Source organism: Anarhichas minor, unplaced genomic scaffold (assembly GCF_050575085.1).
Source record: "Anarhichas minor isolate MPS153535 unplaced genomic scaffold, ASM5057508v1 ptg000023l, whole genome shotgun sequence".
Lineage (NCBI taxonomy): Eukaryota > Metazoa > Chordata > Actinopteri > Perciformes > Anarhichadidae > Anarhichas > Anarhichas minor.
In genome coordinates, this window is record NW_027466469.1 from 3742596 (window position 1) to 3759801 (window position 17206).

Below are 17206 nucleotides of genomic sequence, written 5' to 3' on the forward strand. Positions count from 1 at the left end.
CCCTGACTGATTGACTGTGAGGAGTTTATGGAAGAAAGGTCTGTCTTTTATAAAAATATAAAAAACACTCAGAGCAGGGACTTACTGCTAGTTTGGCAGCTTCACTGTGTGGAAATGGGAAGAGTGTTAGAGATTCTACACAGCAGCAGACTATACACAGACTCATCCAGCTGGTTGAGTGCAGCTACGAGGCGGCCCTCTATCATGGGTTTTCAGACTGATTGCTGTGATTGACTGGTTGGGTGTAGGCTTGGGTTGAGGTGCGGTTACAGTTGCCGTCAAGCAGCTGGGACTGTCATAACAGCAGTATCACACACTTGGTCTGAAAACAAGACTTAAAAAAGATTAAACTTCTATTGCTGTGGTGTTTACAACGCTGGGCTTTTGAGTGAACAGCAAGCAGGGTGCCGAGCGTTCCTTTACCTCAAAGATAAATAACATGGCGTACATAACTGTCATTGCAGGTTATTGTAATTCAAAGGCATCTCTTTCAAGCTTTATTCACCAAAACCAAACTTTTGGCAACAAAAAGTAGGTGTTAAAAGTTGTAGTTCATTGCTGTTCTGAAAACTAATCAATTTCCTTAAATAGCTAGCGTCTACAGCTATGCTAACCGGTCTGTGAGGCTGTAGAGGCACAGCAGAGCTATATGCTCAACTAATATGGGACATTAAACAGTTTTCTGTGGTCATTCCACTTAGTCAAAACGAAATGGTGATTGTTGTTTGTTGTTATAGTGAGGTCACACTTTCACGCTCGCCATAGTATCCCAGGCAAGTCGGTTTATACGCAAGTGTTTTACATGGTACACATAATAATGGCCGCAGCTCTGACCATCCTGCTACGTGGATTTTAATGGGAATGACAATGCTAACAGGCTAACGTCAAGCTGGTATAACATCCACCATCTTCACCATATTTTAGCATGTTGGAATGCTATTGCTAACATCTGCTAATTGGAAATGTCAGTGGTTTAACAATTATTTAGTTGTAAACCAAAGTACTGGACGAATTAGAATTTTAGTCTGATGATAAATTCATTCAAAACCACAAATGTGAAAGTCATGGTGGCCCTCTGGGAAATTCAGCTAATAAACCAAAGTCGTAAGAGTTCATTCTCTGGGCACCATAAACATCTGTACCAAATTTCTCGGCAATCCATCCAGTGGGCGTTGAGATATTTCTGTCTGGGGCGACTGTGGCTCAGAAGTTGGAGCGAGTCGCCCCTCAATCCCTTGCTCATCTAATCCATGTCAGTGCGTCCTTGGGCAAGACACCTACCCCCAAATTGGTGTGAATGACGTATTGTAAAAGTGCTTTGAGTAATCAGAAGACTAGAAAGGCGCTATACAAGTATAAATCCATCCAGTGGTGACCAAAGTCATTGCCATCCTTTGGGCCATGTGGCTTGCAATTTAAGCCTTCTGCTCTGGACCATTCGATTGAGGGATTAGATTGACCCTTTACATACATTCAGTATCTTCTGTGAAACGAGCACTTAGATTAGCTATTCACATTGTGTGGCTGATTGGGAGACGTTAATGTCTATGGGCATTGTAAGAGCCACCAACAGCTATTTGCTGATTAAACAAACCTGTTTCAGCGCAGTCGACAGCAGCTTCTGATCATGTGACACGATCTCAATCAGCAGATTATCGAGCGTCAAAGTTCATCCAGCTAAAAAAAACATCTCAAATTCCATGAAAACTAGGGAACTAAGATAACGGGATATGATTGAAAGTGCTTTAGAAAAAACACTACTAACAAACCACCAGCTGCTATTTTTTTAAGAATGAACCTTTGAACCTCAAATTTTCATCACATTCTCATTCACTGATGGATATTTCTGCATAGAAAATGTTGAGGAAGCAAGGTGCAGGCAACTCTATACCAGTGATGTTGTTGTTCGTGACCTCCGGTGATCAACGAGGTCCTGAAAAGGTGAGGTAATTGGTAACTTTAATGCAACAGCTGGGGTCGATGGCTTGGAGGCAGGAATAAAGGTTGGAGCAAAGGGTGCCTGGGATCTCTTCTGTTCCAGATGAGAATGTACTGCAGCTTGACTCCTTCAAAGTCTCTCTTATTGGAGTAAACCTTCGTTCTGCACCATTCCTGCTTCATGAAATCACCGCAGTGACAAAGGGACTTAGTTTAATACTGGCCCGACTCCTCTCTTCGCCCCGGATTCCTGGAAGATGAGCATGAGTCAAAGCACCAGTTAAAGTCGCAAAATTTACGTTTTTTTTTTTTTTTGTGTGTGTGTGTGTGTGTGTGTGTGTGTGATTATCTTATGAAATAACATCTGGATAGGAAGTGATTCACAACTTACAGGACCTCTGATTCACAGCTGTTTTTTTTCCAATGATCGTCGTCCTCTGCGACGTTTTCCTGAACACAATCTGAAGATGTTTACAACAACCACTAGCTCTTTTAACTCACAGGAAGCCTTTTCAGGTGGATGTCGGCATGGCTACTGTTTGATAGCAGCAGCTGAGGCTTTTACATTTCTAAAATAAAACAACTCGACAAATCAAGTATTTACGGTGCATTTACTTTCTGAGCATACTCTGATCCAAACTTCCTTGACAAAAAAAACGATCTGGTTTCATTCTTTCTGTCGCGGTGAAAATGTGCCAGTAGCTGAGGGATTGACGGAGCAGACATTAGTGTAGACGGAATCTCAGTGGAATATCTTTCATAAAGCGAAAGATCAGGACAGGGGCAACCGCACACAAGACTCCCCTTTTTGTTAAAAATCCAACAGTAACTGAGATTGTGTTATTTATAGAGTTGCTCCGTCACCGAGAGGTTCATATTGGAAGGTGATAGCCACAGTGGAAGGCTCCGGGCTGTGCTCCAATGTGAATATAACGCATTGTTACTTTATCAACGAGGGGCCTTGATCCAGCACGAGGCGCGTTTCGTCTCCGCGGGTCTCGTGCTGCTCTGCTTGTTTGCGGTGCGAGTTTTCCTCGCGGCTTCCTCTGGGGAGCAGGCGCACAGGTTACACGGGGCTAACTGCTGCATTAGCTCGGGGGGCCGTTAAGAAGTAGCGTTGTGTTGACGTGGCGGACGATAGATAAACTCGGAAGAGGTCCCCTGGAGGGCTATGGAGTTTCAACTACATTCCTCCCCAGCAGAACTTTCGCTTTACGCAAATGCATATCTTACCAATTCTAGGATGCACGCTTATACTGCTGTGTATGTATGAATATTTTCAGCAAAATGAAAAGTCCACCCAAACTTTGACTGTCTGCATAGAGCGTGTGCTTTCAGAAAGCTAAAGGATTGCAGAAACATTGGTATGAGTCATGTGAAAAACCATGAATGGATGAGAAAGTTACTCCCTGGGGAAATGTTTAATCTGAATGTCTTCCTGTAACTATACTCGTTTTCCCTCTTTCCCAAAGGAAGATAAGGGGTCAGGGAAAGGTCAGAGGTCATGCTCAGCAACACAAAAACCTCCACCGTGGAGGTCCAGTAGGGTGGATGCGTGTGGACAGGAATTTGATCAAAGGTCCTTCAGTCTAATAACAGTCGTCCAACCTACAACACCACCTCCCTGCACGTTGTGCGTGTATTCTGCTGTCTTTGAAGGTACAACCTTTAAGAAGCAGCCACATGCTCCAAACAAATATTAGGCAGAATTTCACTTCTACAACTGGGTCCATACAATCTAAATTTAGTCATGAGTTATAACACCTACCGACTCATAGAAGGGCAAAAATACGTAGAAACAAGTGCAATTCAAAGTGCTTTACAAATGAATGACAAGACGAAAACAAGACGGAAATGGAGAGAAGATGATGAGATTAATGTACACAAAATCAAGAAAAAATAACTGAATAAATATATAATTGATAAAACAACAAAATACAAAACTAAATTAAATGATCATGGTAAAAACAATACGTTAAGGTAAAATTATGAATAAATACTAAAACCATAGCATAAAAGCACCTAAGACACTGTGTAAAATCAGACTTCTGTGTTTGTACCACTAACTTGGGCCTCTATGGTATTTATTGTATATTGGTGAAGCAATGTGACAAAATAAAATATATTTTGTGACAAAAACATAAAAGACAGACATAAAGAGAGAAAATAACATAAAGCAGTTAGAATGAGGTATGTAATGAAACAATAAGAGTCCGGGAGTATAGATTAGATCTAGATTGGATTACGTAAAGTGTGTGTGGAAATGTGTCTGTGTGCATGTTTGGATGTTTGTATGAGAGGCAATGTTCTTCGTGTTAACTTATCCTGGACAGGTTAGTCTGTGGAGTGAGGAGTAGTCTATATGGGATGTGTGGTGGAGAGACGAAAGACGTAGTTAGTTTGTTGCAGTAGTAATAAATATATGCTGTAACGATGCTGTAAGAATTATAATAAAATAATAGTAATAATGATAATTGAAGAAAAAAAACAATTATATAATGTAGAAATAAATAAACCAAATACAAAAAACTAAATAATAATTATAATAATAACATAAGTACAAAAACAAATGTACAACACATAATAGGCCTAATCCAATCAGAATCCCGCTGTGTGTGTGTGGGTATGTGTGCGGCCCTAGTGTACACCTTGTTAGTTTGTTTATGGGTTTGAATGTGAGTGACAAAAAAGAAAACATCGAGCATTTTCGTTTTTGTCCTCCCCACCCCAAGGAAACTACTTTGCTAACTGCTAACCGCTAACTGCCGCCCGCACTCCTCGTACCAAAGTAGTTTCCTGGTGGCGGGGAGGACAAAACGAAAGTTTTTCTCGTTTCCTCCTTCGACCTCTCATGTTGGACCGGGGACAGACTGGTCGCCTCTCGTGGAACACGTGGTATTACAAGATGGGACGGGCCGGAGCTAGCTGGCTAGCATGCTTGTGTCTTTGAAACTCAATACATAGACTTTGACATTCTTCTTCACATTCTGTTGATATTGTTCGTACATTTTTTTATATATTTTTAACAAAAATTCGGGCCAGATCTTACACATTACACCTTTAGGGTTGAGTGTTTTTGAACTCTCGTTGAGATGCTTTTCTATGAAAGGGTCCCCATTTTGTTTATCTGGTGCAACGGTTTGACAGTCTACCTCTGATTCATAGGCGGCGGCAACGTGCCGAGGAATGCAGCAATGAGCCAGAAAGACAGGGAAGAAAGAGACTGCAAGCTAGCAAACATGGATGTAAACTATCTGGACTTAACATACTTAAAATAAAGAAACACAAGTTTTGTAATCCAGTGACACTGATCTCTTACCGGTCTTAGCGAACATAATAAAGTCATGACCCTAGGTATCTGAACCTCTGGAGGCACACATTAGCAGCCATGTTGTTTTTATTGTGGTAATCCTGCTGCTTCCCGTATGTGTGTGTAGGTGGCGTTGTACACGTACGTGCGCAGAAGGGAGAGTGCCCTTTTCTCCATCATTCAGTGCTCGAGGCAACACACAGACACTCCTCGTAAGTGTGTGTTATGTCTCTTATCACCTATACTCTGACATAGAGCAGACAGTCGTGTGTGTGTGTGTGTGTGTGTGTGTGTGTGTGTGTGTGTGTGTGTGTGTAAGGGGGGGTTGGGAGGTAATTATGGCTGCGAAAAGACATAAATAAAATCCCCGCACATGGCTGGCTAGTTGAAAAAAAACATTTATACTTAACAAGCTTCCGCGTAGCAAAATAATGGCAGACACACTGAAATAGGTGTTCCGGCGTGCTTCTTTTCTCAGGCTTTTTCAATTAGCCTGCAGATGTAACTACCTCAGCAGCTCTTTGAGCTCTTGCAGCTTCAGCGCACTCCTTTTTCCACAGTCTTGAGCCAAATCAGTAAGGGTCACCCGCGTTCACTGTTTTCCTCTTTTTGTTTTTTCTGTCTTTGAAAGTGAAGTAAAACAACTACAGTCCACACTGAGGCAAAGAGTCCATTCATCAGACAGCAATCGATTCCCCTCAGAATCTGCTTGATCTTTCTTTATCGTGATTACTGCCTCTGGTTTGCGGGCCAGTGTTCGCTGCAGAGGCTTCGTGTTTGGCTCCAGTGTTTGACCCTCTGTGAGGTTACAGGTGTCGTTCATTCCAGTCAAAACTGAAACTTCCTCTGAGCTGAGTCTCCATTACCAATTTCAAACCCTAAATCCCATCAAGATAAAATAACAAAAACAAAACGGATGCTTGATTTGGACCGGGGGAAAGTGTTTTTATCCGATAAGTAAGTTTAAATATGCACAGCCAGGGTTTTGATATCATAGGAAAGTGAAGATTGGATGGGGTATTGCTACCGTAACTTGACATATTTCAGGACGTTGGGACATAAGGCTCAAAAGTTCAGTAAAGGGTGAGTGACATAGAAATATGTATTGCTGTAGCTTGTGGCTACTTTGGTTGTTTTAAAGTTACAGTGATGTTGCAATATTGAAAACTATAGCCAGAAAGGACCAAAAGTAATTTTTTTATAAGACTATTGACATGTACAAATTATTTATTTTATTCTATTTTTGCACGTTGTAGTACATTCGCTTTGAAGTTGCATTATTTTTTTGGCCTCTGGAGACAGTAGAACAAAACACTAACATATTAACACCTCAAAAAGGAAGGTGTTGGCATGCAGCAAGTCCAATATTCACTCTCTTGTTTATCTCTGTTTTGGTCTCCACCAACTACCAAGAGAGAATATCTAGACGTTTAGCAGCTAACTCCACCGCAGAAAGGGTACTGTACCGCAGAAAGGGTACTGTTCAGGCCATGCTGTCATGTGGTTAAATTTGTGATTTGAAGAAGCAAACAAAACAGAAACGCAACAATAGTACGTATTCATGTTTAGGCAACAAAACTACTTGGTTAGCTCTGGTAAAATCCTGGTTTGGTACGAGAATGTTAAAGTAAATGTGTACGTAAATACAAATCAGTCAAACGCTGATGTTTTTGTTTCACATGGGACACAAACAGCAGTCTCCTGGGTGAAAGTCCAGTGTTTGGCCCACCCCAAACTTTTCCCTGTATGGAGTTCTGCAGACTATGATTAGAAAGGTCTTTATGGTACGTCAAAAGCAAACGTAATCCAGGAGGAAAATATTAGATGATACAATTTTCTTGTATAGGAATTTCATTGTTAATCAATTTTTTCTGCTCCAGTATTATGGACAGCGCCACATCTACAAGTGCACCCCCTAATTTAGCCATACTCATTTCACCATTTCACAGCACAAACGCCCACTTGCTTAGCTGTTACTGTTTTTGTTTTCATACCAAGAGAGCAACCGGATCGGCACAAAAAGGTGCCAGAACACAGGTCCCGGAATCCTGTTCCGACAGGATTCCGGGACAAATGAAGCCCATGGTGAACAAAAACAGCAAAGATGCGGTCTGTAAAACCAAACCAATAAGAAAAAAGATACTGAAACACTCTGGGTGATAATCCTTCTGTGGGTTTGTAACTATTAGTGACAACTTTCACATTACATATAGCCACTTGAACTATTAATATAAAAAATGATCAGTGCAGCTTTAAATTGCATGTACTTTATATAACAAGTATAGTGTTTATTTTGGTTTTCTTATCTTCCATGAAAAATGGAACTTGAACAGAACGGTTGTTCAGTGTTGAGGCACGGCAGTTTGCAGTTCATACTTCATGCCAACAGAGATCAATAAAGGTCACAGACTGCTTGATCCTTTTTAGTCAGAGGTAAATCCTAGGCAAACTATATTGCATATGCTAACTAATAGTCTTTGTGTAACAACTAAGGAACGCTAAGCTTATTGATTCAAGTTCAATTCATTCTAAGTTGAATCAGCTGGAATTTGTTAATTTACGAGGGGAACCAACTGTTGCATTATCAGTCGCTACAGGCGAAGTTTACTGCCGTGTGGAAATCTGTTTTTTACGGAGAGAAAACTCTCTTTGTCCAAGTTCCTGTTGCCTTTGGCAGGTAAAGCAGAATCTTCACTCACCGCTCTTTAAATGTGGGACTTTACAAACTACACACACACATATAACCACGAGGAGACCTACACATAATCACGTATTGTATGCTCGCCTGCCTGTCAATCTGCCATGGCTGCAAGTTCAGTTCCAGCAAAGTGACGAGAGACAGAGCTGAAGATGGATGTCTGTGGGCTTTCCAGGTTTAGTCACACTGAATTCTGTCCAGACTTGTAGAGTATGTTAGAACATAACCGCAACTTTCTGACAGCGAGCAGCACACTGAGATGATTTCTAGTGTTTTCAAGATATGGCTGATTTGTTCACAATTATCACTTCTCTGCTTTCACAACTAACTCCTTCTCATTCTACTTACACCGGACGGACTGGGCATGTAAAAGATGCCATTAAAGGGCAAGTGTGTAGGATTTGGGGGCATCTAGTGGATCGGTTGAATATTGCAACACTTGGTACTCTTACCGCTGTTAGTTGAGAACTATGGTGGCCTTCAGGTAACATAGAGCAACGCATCCTCATACGGTTCGTATGATATCATGATATGATATGACATGATATGACATGATACACTCCTCTTTCGGAAGCCAGCAACACGTGTCAGTTTACGCTTGTTACATACGGTCAAAATAAACTTCCGTCTTCACAGGAAACAACTCAGTTAGGTTTAGGCAACAAAACTACTTGGTTAGGTTTAGGAAAAGGTTGTCGTTTGGGTTAAAATAACTACGGAAGTGTAGTTTCCGGCCCCAGATGTTTTCAGCTCGGTTCTATTTAGTGTCCCACTAAATAAAGCACCGGAACTGGCAACCATCGTTCACATTGGGCTGTAAATTTAAAGAAAATAAAAAATCACAACAATCTTGCATAAATGGTAATCCCATAATCATTTACAATGTGTTTATTATAGGACTTGATGATGATTTTTTTTGTTTTTGTAATTCCCGTCTCTGACATCAGTCTAATAAAAGACTGGAGTTGTGTCTTGGGTTTTTACAGCGTGTACCGTAGTCTTGTTTCTTTGGGGACCAGACTGCCTGGTAATATTTAAAGCTCCACCCCAAATGAGGTTGCAACCACCCACCCACCCCCCCCTCTCCCTCCCTCTCCCTCTCTCCCCCTCTGTCTAGCCTTCCTTTACATTTCACTTATGCACTCTGGATCAACACACCGGACCTGTCGCTGGAGCTGAAAGTAGGGGGTTGGATTTAATATTCAGGACACCAGTTTATGATCACCATACATTAAAGGAGCAGCACGGATGATGCGTTTTGCGCTTCGGCCATTCGATGAAAGAGGAGACGCGCAAAAGAAGAGATGGGCACCGTTCCTGCACTTTCACCTACCCGGTCGTGGGGAAACCGCTGTCGTCGCTCGGTGTCGGTCGGACCTGTAGCTGCGGCGGCGGTGGTGGTTCTGGCGCAGCTGTGCGCCGCTTTTAACTTGGACACGGAGAGACGCGTCGTTTTCACCGGACCGCAGGGGAGTTATTTCGGCTATTCGGTGGAGTTCTTCGGCAACTCATCCAGGTGAAAGCCGTCGATGCAGCATCGCAGAGGTTGCTGCCACTTTGGCAGGACAGCGGGAGAAAGTTTGCAGCATTGTGTACAGTTCAAAATCACTGGTTTATTATAGCCTGTATAATGTCACTGTAGGGAATATATGACTGAGGGATTAACTGGACTCTTCGTGGTCTCTTACCTCTCTATTTACAATATTTTAGTTGTGCGTCTGTGCTTCTAAAGAGTAATTTCTGCAGACATACTTCATATTTTTATATTGTACAATATCAGTGTATTCTTATAATAGCCCATTCCTATAAAACTTGCAGGTTTTTAATGTGTATGAACTAACATAAATGTAGCAGCCTCATTTAAAAACAAATACATTTTACCTACTATACATTACAAAACAAAACAAAATACAACATTTAGAGTAACAAAGTTAGACATTAGTCTATTGAATATATTTTATGGTGAAATGGAAATGTTAGGGTACAAAGTTAAATGCCTCTCTAGGCATACATCTCTCTCTCTCTCTCTCTCTCTCTCTCTCTCTCTCTCTCTCTCTCTCTCACACACACACACACACACACACACACACTGGATTCCAGCCCACTTGTGTGATTGGAAACAGACATACAAGTCTGTGTTTGATTCAGAGAGGAGGGGGTTAACCCACAGCAAAGTAAGACATGCTAATCCTCCTCTGAACATCTACTAAAGGGACACTTGTGGGTTTCCTGCTGTTTTGTTTGTTCTGTTGACAGATGAGGAGCTGTCGAGTGAGATAAAGTCAAAGATCAGACATGTTCTTCTTCCTTCACACACAGCCTGCAGGCTATACCGTCACCTGTTTTGGCTCATTGAGAAAACTCTCCTGTGGGCTCTGGTGTGGAACACACGCACACGTCATAATCCAAAAGTGACTTGGATATGAATGAAGTGTGATGTAGCTCTCATCTGACCGTGGACGATGCTTTATGGTTCCCCGTTAGGCTAATTGGCTATACATTGTCATTCTGTGCCTCTCGTGTGTTGCCATTACATTCAAGTCAGAGCGATGCATCTGAATTTACAAAAAATGTATGGCTATATATAAATGTATGGCTATATATAAATATATGGCTATATATATAAATATATGGCGTGACAATCTATTATTTAACATTTTTACACGGAAGTTGATATTTTTTCATCCGTCTGTACATAAACGTTCTAGTTAAAGCGATACTCATGGGTTTTACTCTTACAGTGTTGGTCAGATAAGAAGCTTTCGGTAGCTTATGTTAGCAAACTTTAGATATATATTTCTGTGAGACTGTTTGCTAATTTTACTACTCTTCGCTACTCATACTTACTGTTACGCTATGTTTTGCTATTCATCATCATCCCATAAGTGCCACTTGTTGCCTAAGTGGCTGTTGTTTAGCAATTACTATATTCTTACTTTAAACTCGACAAACTGTTAGCTAGCTAGCGAGCTAAATAGCAGACAGCCACCAGTAATGCTAACCTGCAACCACAGTTAACTGTTAGCATAAAGCAGATGTAGATACACCAAGTAATGTAAGTCATTTAGAAATACAGGTACTTTACTTAAGTATTTATATTTTAAATTGACTGCAATTTTAAACGTTGCTCCAGTAAAGAGAGAAGCTTATCAAATATTTTTATTTTTCTGAAGCAGAAAGTAACGTTAGCCGTAAATGCTTGTGTAATGGAGTAGTTAGGCGCAGTGTCACCTGGACTTAAAACAACTAATTTTCTTCATAATTTTGATAGTTAAAGAAGTATTTTTCTTCCATGGTACTAAAATGAACTCTTTTTTTTTGCCCGTCTTGAAGACATTGATGGCTAGCTGACCACATAGCCTCCTGCTTTACTACAGTAGCTCTAGAGTTAACCGTCTAACAAGCAGATTGAAACATAGATCAACCTGATTGATTACTTTCAGTGTATTTACGCCTGTTGAGACAGTTGTAATACATTTCTGGCTCGTCCAGCCAGAACACCCTCTCAACCAGCTGTTCACATCTGCTGTAGCTGAAGAGCTGAGGACCTCTGTAGGATGTTTTACATCACCTGAAAGCCCTTCTGAGATGATGACATAAATCTAGTGTATCGGCTATTGTCAGCTTATGATAACCTGCAAAAATATGCTCAGATCTTTTCCATATAACTACACTTTATCAGCTGTCTTATCAAATATTGTATTTTTTACTCCACTAAACATACTTGATAACTTTAGTTACTAATGACTTTGCCGATTGGTTAAGATATGGTAAATTCACAAGCTACTCTACGCTAAATTAGCCTCACCTTTACCAGCTGCAACATTAAAGTGACGAACACATGACTGTATCAATAAGTGTAATCCAATAACACACATTTTTCTGCATAATTGGTCCTTTAACATTTGGTACTTGAAATATTTTTTGATACATTTTTGAATGCAGGACTTTTACTTTTCACTTTTATGTCTTCATTGCTACTTTTAATCAGTACTTCTTCCACCACTATCCCTCATTAACATCCTCGAGGGCTCACAGAGTAACATCAATGTTGGTTTTAATGAATGTAGATATTTTCCTGTGAGGAAATTGGTTAAGACTCTCTCAGTTTGCTTAACTAAGCTTCTGGCAGTTAGAGGGCATGTTGTTACTGACATGTTGATTTAGACCAATTTGTTCAGACTAAGCCCCCCCTTATGCCTCCAGTAGTGTTGCTCAAACCGAACAATACAACATTTTGTTTCTGACCAAAGTCATGCATTTTGACGGTTTACAACTAGGGTTGAACATCGTCATGTGAATCTAGCGTTTTTTGTTCTGTGGTGGGTAAACCACGCGGCGGGAAAAAGGATTTCTTCCTGAATGAGTTGGATGTTATTTTTCCTGCTGATGGGATGGTTTCTGCTGGTTGTCATGCACTCGGACAATTACTACACTGTTTGGCTGTAGGGAGCCTTGTTGAGAGTTGCTCCTGTTGCACACCATGCCATCTCTGTTTTCACTGCCTCAGCACACATATCCAGTCAATAAGTCTGGTTGACAAGGCATGCATCAAGTGAGTTGGAAGGGATGGTTCAATATTGTACATCAAGAGTAAACTGGCTTTATGGCTCTTTGGCCATGTCATTTTGGCTAAATCCACCGCTTTGGTCAAGACTGGATTATTTATGTCCCCCTCAGGTTGTATCCTACTCACTTTGGTGACTTTTCCTCTAGCGCCACCATCAGGTAAAAAGTTTCTCCAATACTTTGGTTTAGGACCAAATACCTTCCAAAACTAATGACATTCCCGCCAGCTTCACCTGTGCCTGTTTAGAGCAAATTCATAAATGTTAGTGTGCTAACACGCTAAGCTATGATGGGGAACATATACCTGCTAAACACATGTATAAAGATAACTGGATGTGGCAAAAAAAAAAAAGGTTTGACTTCTGGGTATAAAATTCAGATAAAGTTACCCTCTTGTTTTCTGCATCTATGGGCCCATAGAGCAAGCGCACTAGCGTTACCGTTAACCCCGCCACTCGGGCTCGGGATCATTACATCAATGGGGAAGGAAAATAACTCTGGATTTGGCTATTAGTCTATTGTAAAACGTTTAGGACTTAATGATTTCAATACCCACTATGCAAGTGTTAGTGCTGGGAAGTTAATTAACTTTCAAAAAAATGTATCCGCTGAGTAACAGACGTCTCTTTCCCAATGTAAGTCTATGGGAAAAAGTATTTTTGGGCCCAATGGCATCATGTGACGGACCTGGACGGTGTATTTCCATGGTTTGGCCACTATGTAAAGTCACCTTTAAAGCCCAACGCTCTTCCTGGTGTCTTGACTAAACCTTCCCATGCTAGCGATGTCATTGTGGGCATGTTAACATGCAGATATGGGCATTTAGCTGTGCTTATGCCCAGCCTCTCAGAGCTGTTAGCATGTCTACAAACTCTTAGTCTTGTTTGAGTGTACTTGATTTTGTCACTTTCTCCTTGTAAACACACCACAGACCCACAACATACATCTATAGAATTAGTCTGTAGCATAAAAATGGGATGCAGATGTTGAAATCCTGCGACCTGATGTCAGTGAACCTCTTTATGTTTAGCAACCTGTCTGTGAGCTCTACATTTAAAGGCCACCAAATGTTACCTGCACAATTTTACTGCACAGCCAGTCACAGTCAATGCATGTGTCTGGTTTTACTCCTAAATTTCAAGAGTATCTTGATCCAGTTATTATATTAGTAATAGAACCAGATTTCATTTGGTCAATTAAGCAAATGTCTAGAACAGTGGATATTTTTGTCCAGTTTATATTATAGCACAGTTTTAATGTAAGTTAAGCCAAAAGTGCACATTTGACTAAAACACTATTAAGAAATCACACTAATTGAGTGTACGTATGAGTGTAATGAATGTATTTACATGCAAACCAAACAAAGCTGATATTCGGGTTGGGGTTTCTGGCTCATACAAGCATCATATCCTGTTTATTATAGCAAGCCAGATAACATCTTGAGAAACCTGAACTGTGTTAGCTTAGATACAGGGGCTCTGATGGCTCCATGGACATTCATTACTGAATGTACTGAAAGGTCATATCAGTATTATGTGCCCCTTAAATTGAAGCAATATGCTTAATATGAGGTTTGAGAAATTCAGCTAAAGCCATTGTTTCATTTATTTATTCATTTATTTTTCAGGGACAATGCACACCAATCAACAGTTGCACTGTAAGTGAGCCAGAGTTAGCCAGAGAGGCTAATTTCCATCTGTTGTCCCCGGCCAGATGTTGAAATACCTTAAGAGGTCTGAAAGGGTATAACTATTCTGTATTTTAGAGAAAATTTGATAAAAGATAAAATACATCATCCCGATCCTGATTCACATCATGTTGTCGAGGAGGCTATTGTTGGCTGTTAAGTTTCCGTTACAAGTGCTTTTAATTGACTCTTTCAACTCAACACGTGCAGAGATCACAGGGGTGGTGGGGTGGTAGTCACGGATCTTTGTAAGAGAAGGCCACTGAAAGCCTGCACCCTGGTCGGCTAAGTGGCCGTGGAGTGAGTGGTTTACAAGGAAAGCTTATCCAGCCATGTACATATTCCTCTTGTGCTCTCCAGACATTTCGGGGGGATGGGGGGGAAGTACAGAGTCGGTCTGATCTCTGCTAATGTCATCAGTCACCAAAGTCTCAAGTTGTGCCATTCGCTCTGGGCCAGGACTTTTTTTTCAGCAGGGCTGTCTGAAAACCTTGAAAGCTGATTTGTAACACACGTATATACACACACACTCACCATAAATTTGGCTTTATTACCAAAAATAACAATAAAATCATCACATCTTTGTCTGGCCAACTAAACAAAAAAAACAGCCAAACAAGGAGTTCCAATGAATGATTGTATTCAGTATGCTATAAAAAGAGCTATACTATTTGCACTACTTCTCAAGTTTTATGTTGTCACACTATTATTCGTAATCATGTCGCCAACTGTTGTAATTGTTGCAATGCAGAAAAGTTGGAGCAAGCTAACTTTAAAGGGATAGTTTGGATGTTTTGAAGTGGGGTTGTATGAGGTACTTCATCCATATTCAGTGTAATACTTACAGTGGATGACTCCCCCAGTTTGGAGAAACAGACAGGAGTACGAGCACAGGAGCAAAGCAATGTACAGCTGTAGACGGGGGCAGCTCCAGAACATATTTCATACACCTAAAAAAACCTAGACTGGTCCACCGCTGCCTTGATCGCTCATTTGTGTTATTCTGTGACTTTAGTGTTTCAAAAATAACCCTTTCAAACACCAAAGTCCCACAATAACACAAACAAACTCACCGATCGAGGCAGCGGTTGACCAGCGACTCCCGTGTTTAGCGATGTAAAAATACAATTATTTTTCAAAGGAGTCTGGTGGCTTTGAAGAGAACATAGACAATGGCTTCAGTTCCCCGTTGGAAAGGGCCGTCTGACGGCAAGGTAAAGAGGTGAAAATATTTTAAATATAGCATGCACTTAAACTGATATTGATTATTTTAAGCCTTTCTATAGGCGTAAATAATAAGTTTCACTGCCACCCGCACCCACAACAGTATATCGCTTATCGTCTGTGCTTGTACTCCTGTCTGTTTCTCCAAACTGGGGGCTTGCTGACCGCCATCTACTGTAGGTAATACACTGAATATGGACTATGGATAAGTACCTCATGCAACCCCACCTCTTTAAAGCTGCTCTAGTCAATATTAAACTAGAATTAGATAACTACTCATGTTGTAAAAGGGGTTGAAAGTGACACATCCGTATTAGCCGGTTCTGCAGTCCCCGTTAGCGTCTTTCAGCTTAATGTTTTGGTTTTACGGCCCACAAATCCCCTCTTTTGGTTCACTCTCACAGCTCGTGTCAGCATTGTTTCCAGCAGCAGTGGACAGCTGGTTGTAAACGAGACCTGATCAGTCCCCTGTACACTACCTGCTCTGCACCAAACAGCAGACAAACACAGTCAGAGACTAGCTGGTGAACATCTGTTGTATAAAATTCATGAGGTGAAACTATGTCAGTGTTGTTTTTACAACTTGTTACGCTAATGGATGCAGGTTTGAAATCTACAGCGCTTACAAAGCTTTCAAAGGTCATCTTCAAAGAAAACCCCATTGGTGCAAGTTAATTCCTGACCTTCTTTTCTGCATAGATTTACATTTGTATTGAAAACTGTCTTTGCTACTGAAGAAATCTTTACTCGGCTTCATGAAAAAAGGATTGCAATGCAGACTTTGACCTCATGCTGAGGTTGCAGAGCTTTGGCTCAACTTGATGTGACAATATGTGAACACTATGTAAGCATTGTTGATCATAGACAGATGTTCAAACTTCCGGGCAGCAATGCTGGACATAGTGTTTTATCTTGTATCTAACATTAAAAAACCTCCAAGGCAGCGATAATGATAGGGATCTGCAGAAATACAGCCACTGAGGCATTAGCTGTAAACTGATCTTTGTACGTATATGAAACAGTAGCGCTCTACCATATAAGGCCCCATAAACTGGAGCAGGGATTGCTAAAGGAGAAGTCAGCCTTGGTACCACTTATTTATGGTAATACTACTTCTCAACTGTCTTCGTAGTTTGCTTTCTCTTCAGGCCAACATAATTTGGTGTCCTCTCTGTCATGATTTTCGTTCTGATCAAATGGGCTTGGCGATATGGAGAAAATCACACATCACGTTATTTTTGATCAAATACCTCGATAACGATCTTGCGGCAATATTGTACATTTGACCAATCTCACTTACACAATGAGACTGTTGATAAACAAATATTAGTAATGTGGATACGATAACTAAGTGGGCAATTAATAGAACAGCTAACGTTGTATTGTTTTGGCTCTTTGTAGTTGTTTCTTGTCTCTGATATTGTTGTTGTTGTGTGTCTCTTTGTAGTTGGCTTGTGTCTCTTTGTTTTTTTTTGGCTCTTTGTAGTTGTTTTGTGTTTCTTTGTAGTTATGTTGTGACTTTGTGGTCATTTGGTGTCTCTTTTTTGTTATCACTTTACTGTTTTTTGTTATCCTTTAAAACAACACTTACGCAATATTACCATATCAAAATCGAAGACGATTTCTATTCCCAGATACGATACGATACAATCCGATACATAAATCCACAATATCCATGAAATATCTCTATATTGCCCAGTCCTGTGATGAAAGAAATAGTTAGACATTTTGGGAAATACACTCCTTTGCTTTCTTTTTAAGTGTTAGATGACAATATTGA

At 40.6% G+C, this 17206-nt stretch overlaps 1 protein-coding gene across 1 annotated transcript in view; it reads left to right on the top strand.

Moving 5' to 3' along the window:
- Nucleotides 1-9250: 9250 nt before the first annotated feature.
- Nucleotides 9251-17206, top strand: part of LOC142955344 (integrin alpha-5-like) — a 45243-nt gene continuing 37287 nt past the window's right edge. Inside the window, exon 1 of the mRNA XM_076096838.1 lies at nucleotides 9251-9462. Coding sequence (XP_075952953.1) covers nucleotides 9251-9462 — 212 coding nt within the window. The remainder of the gene's footprint in view (nucleotides 9463-17206) is intronic.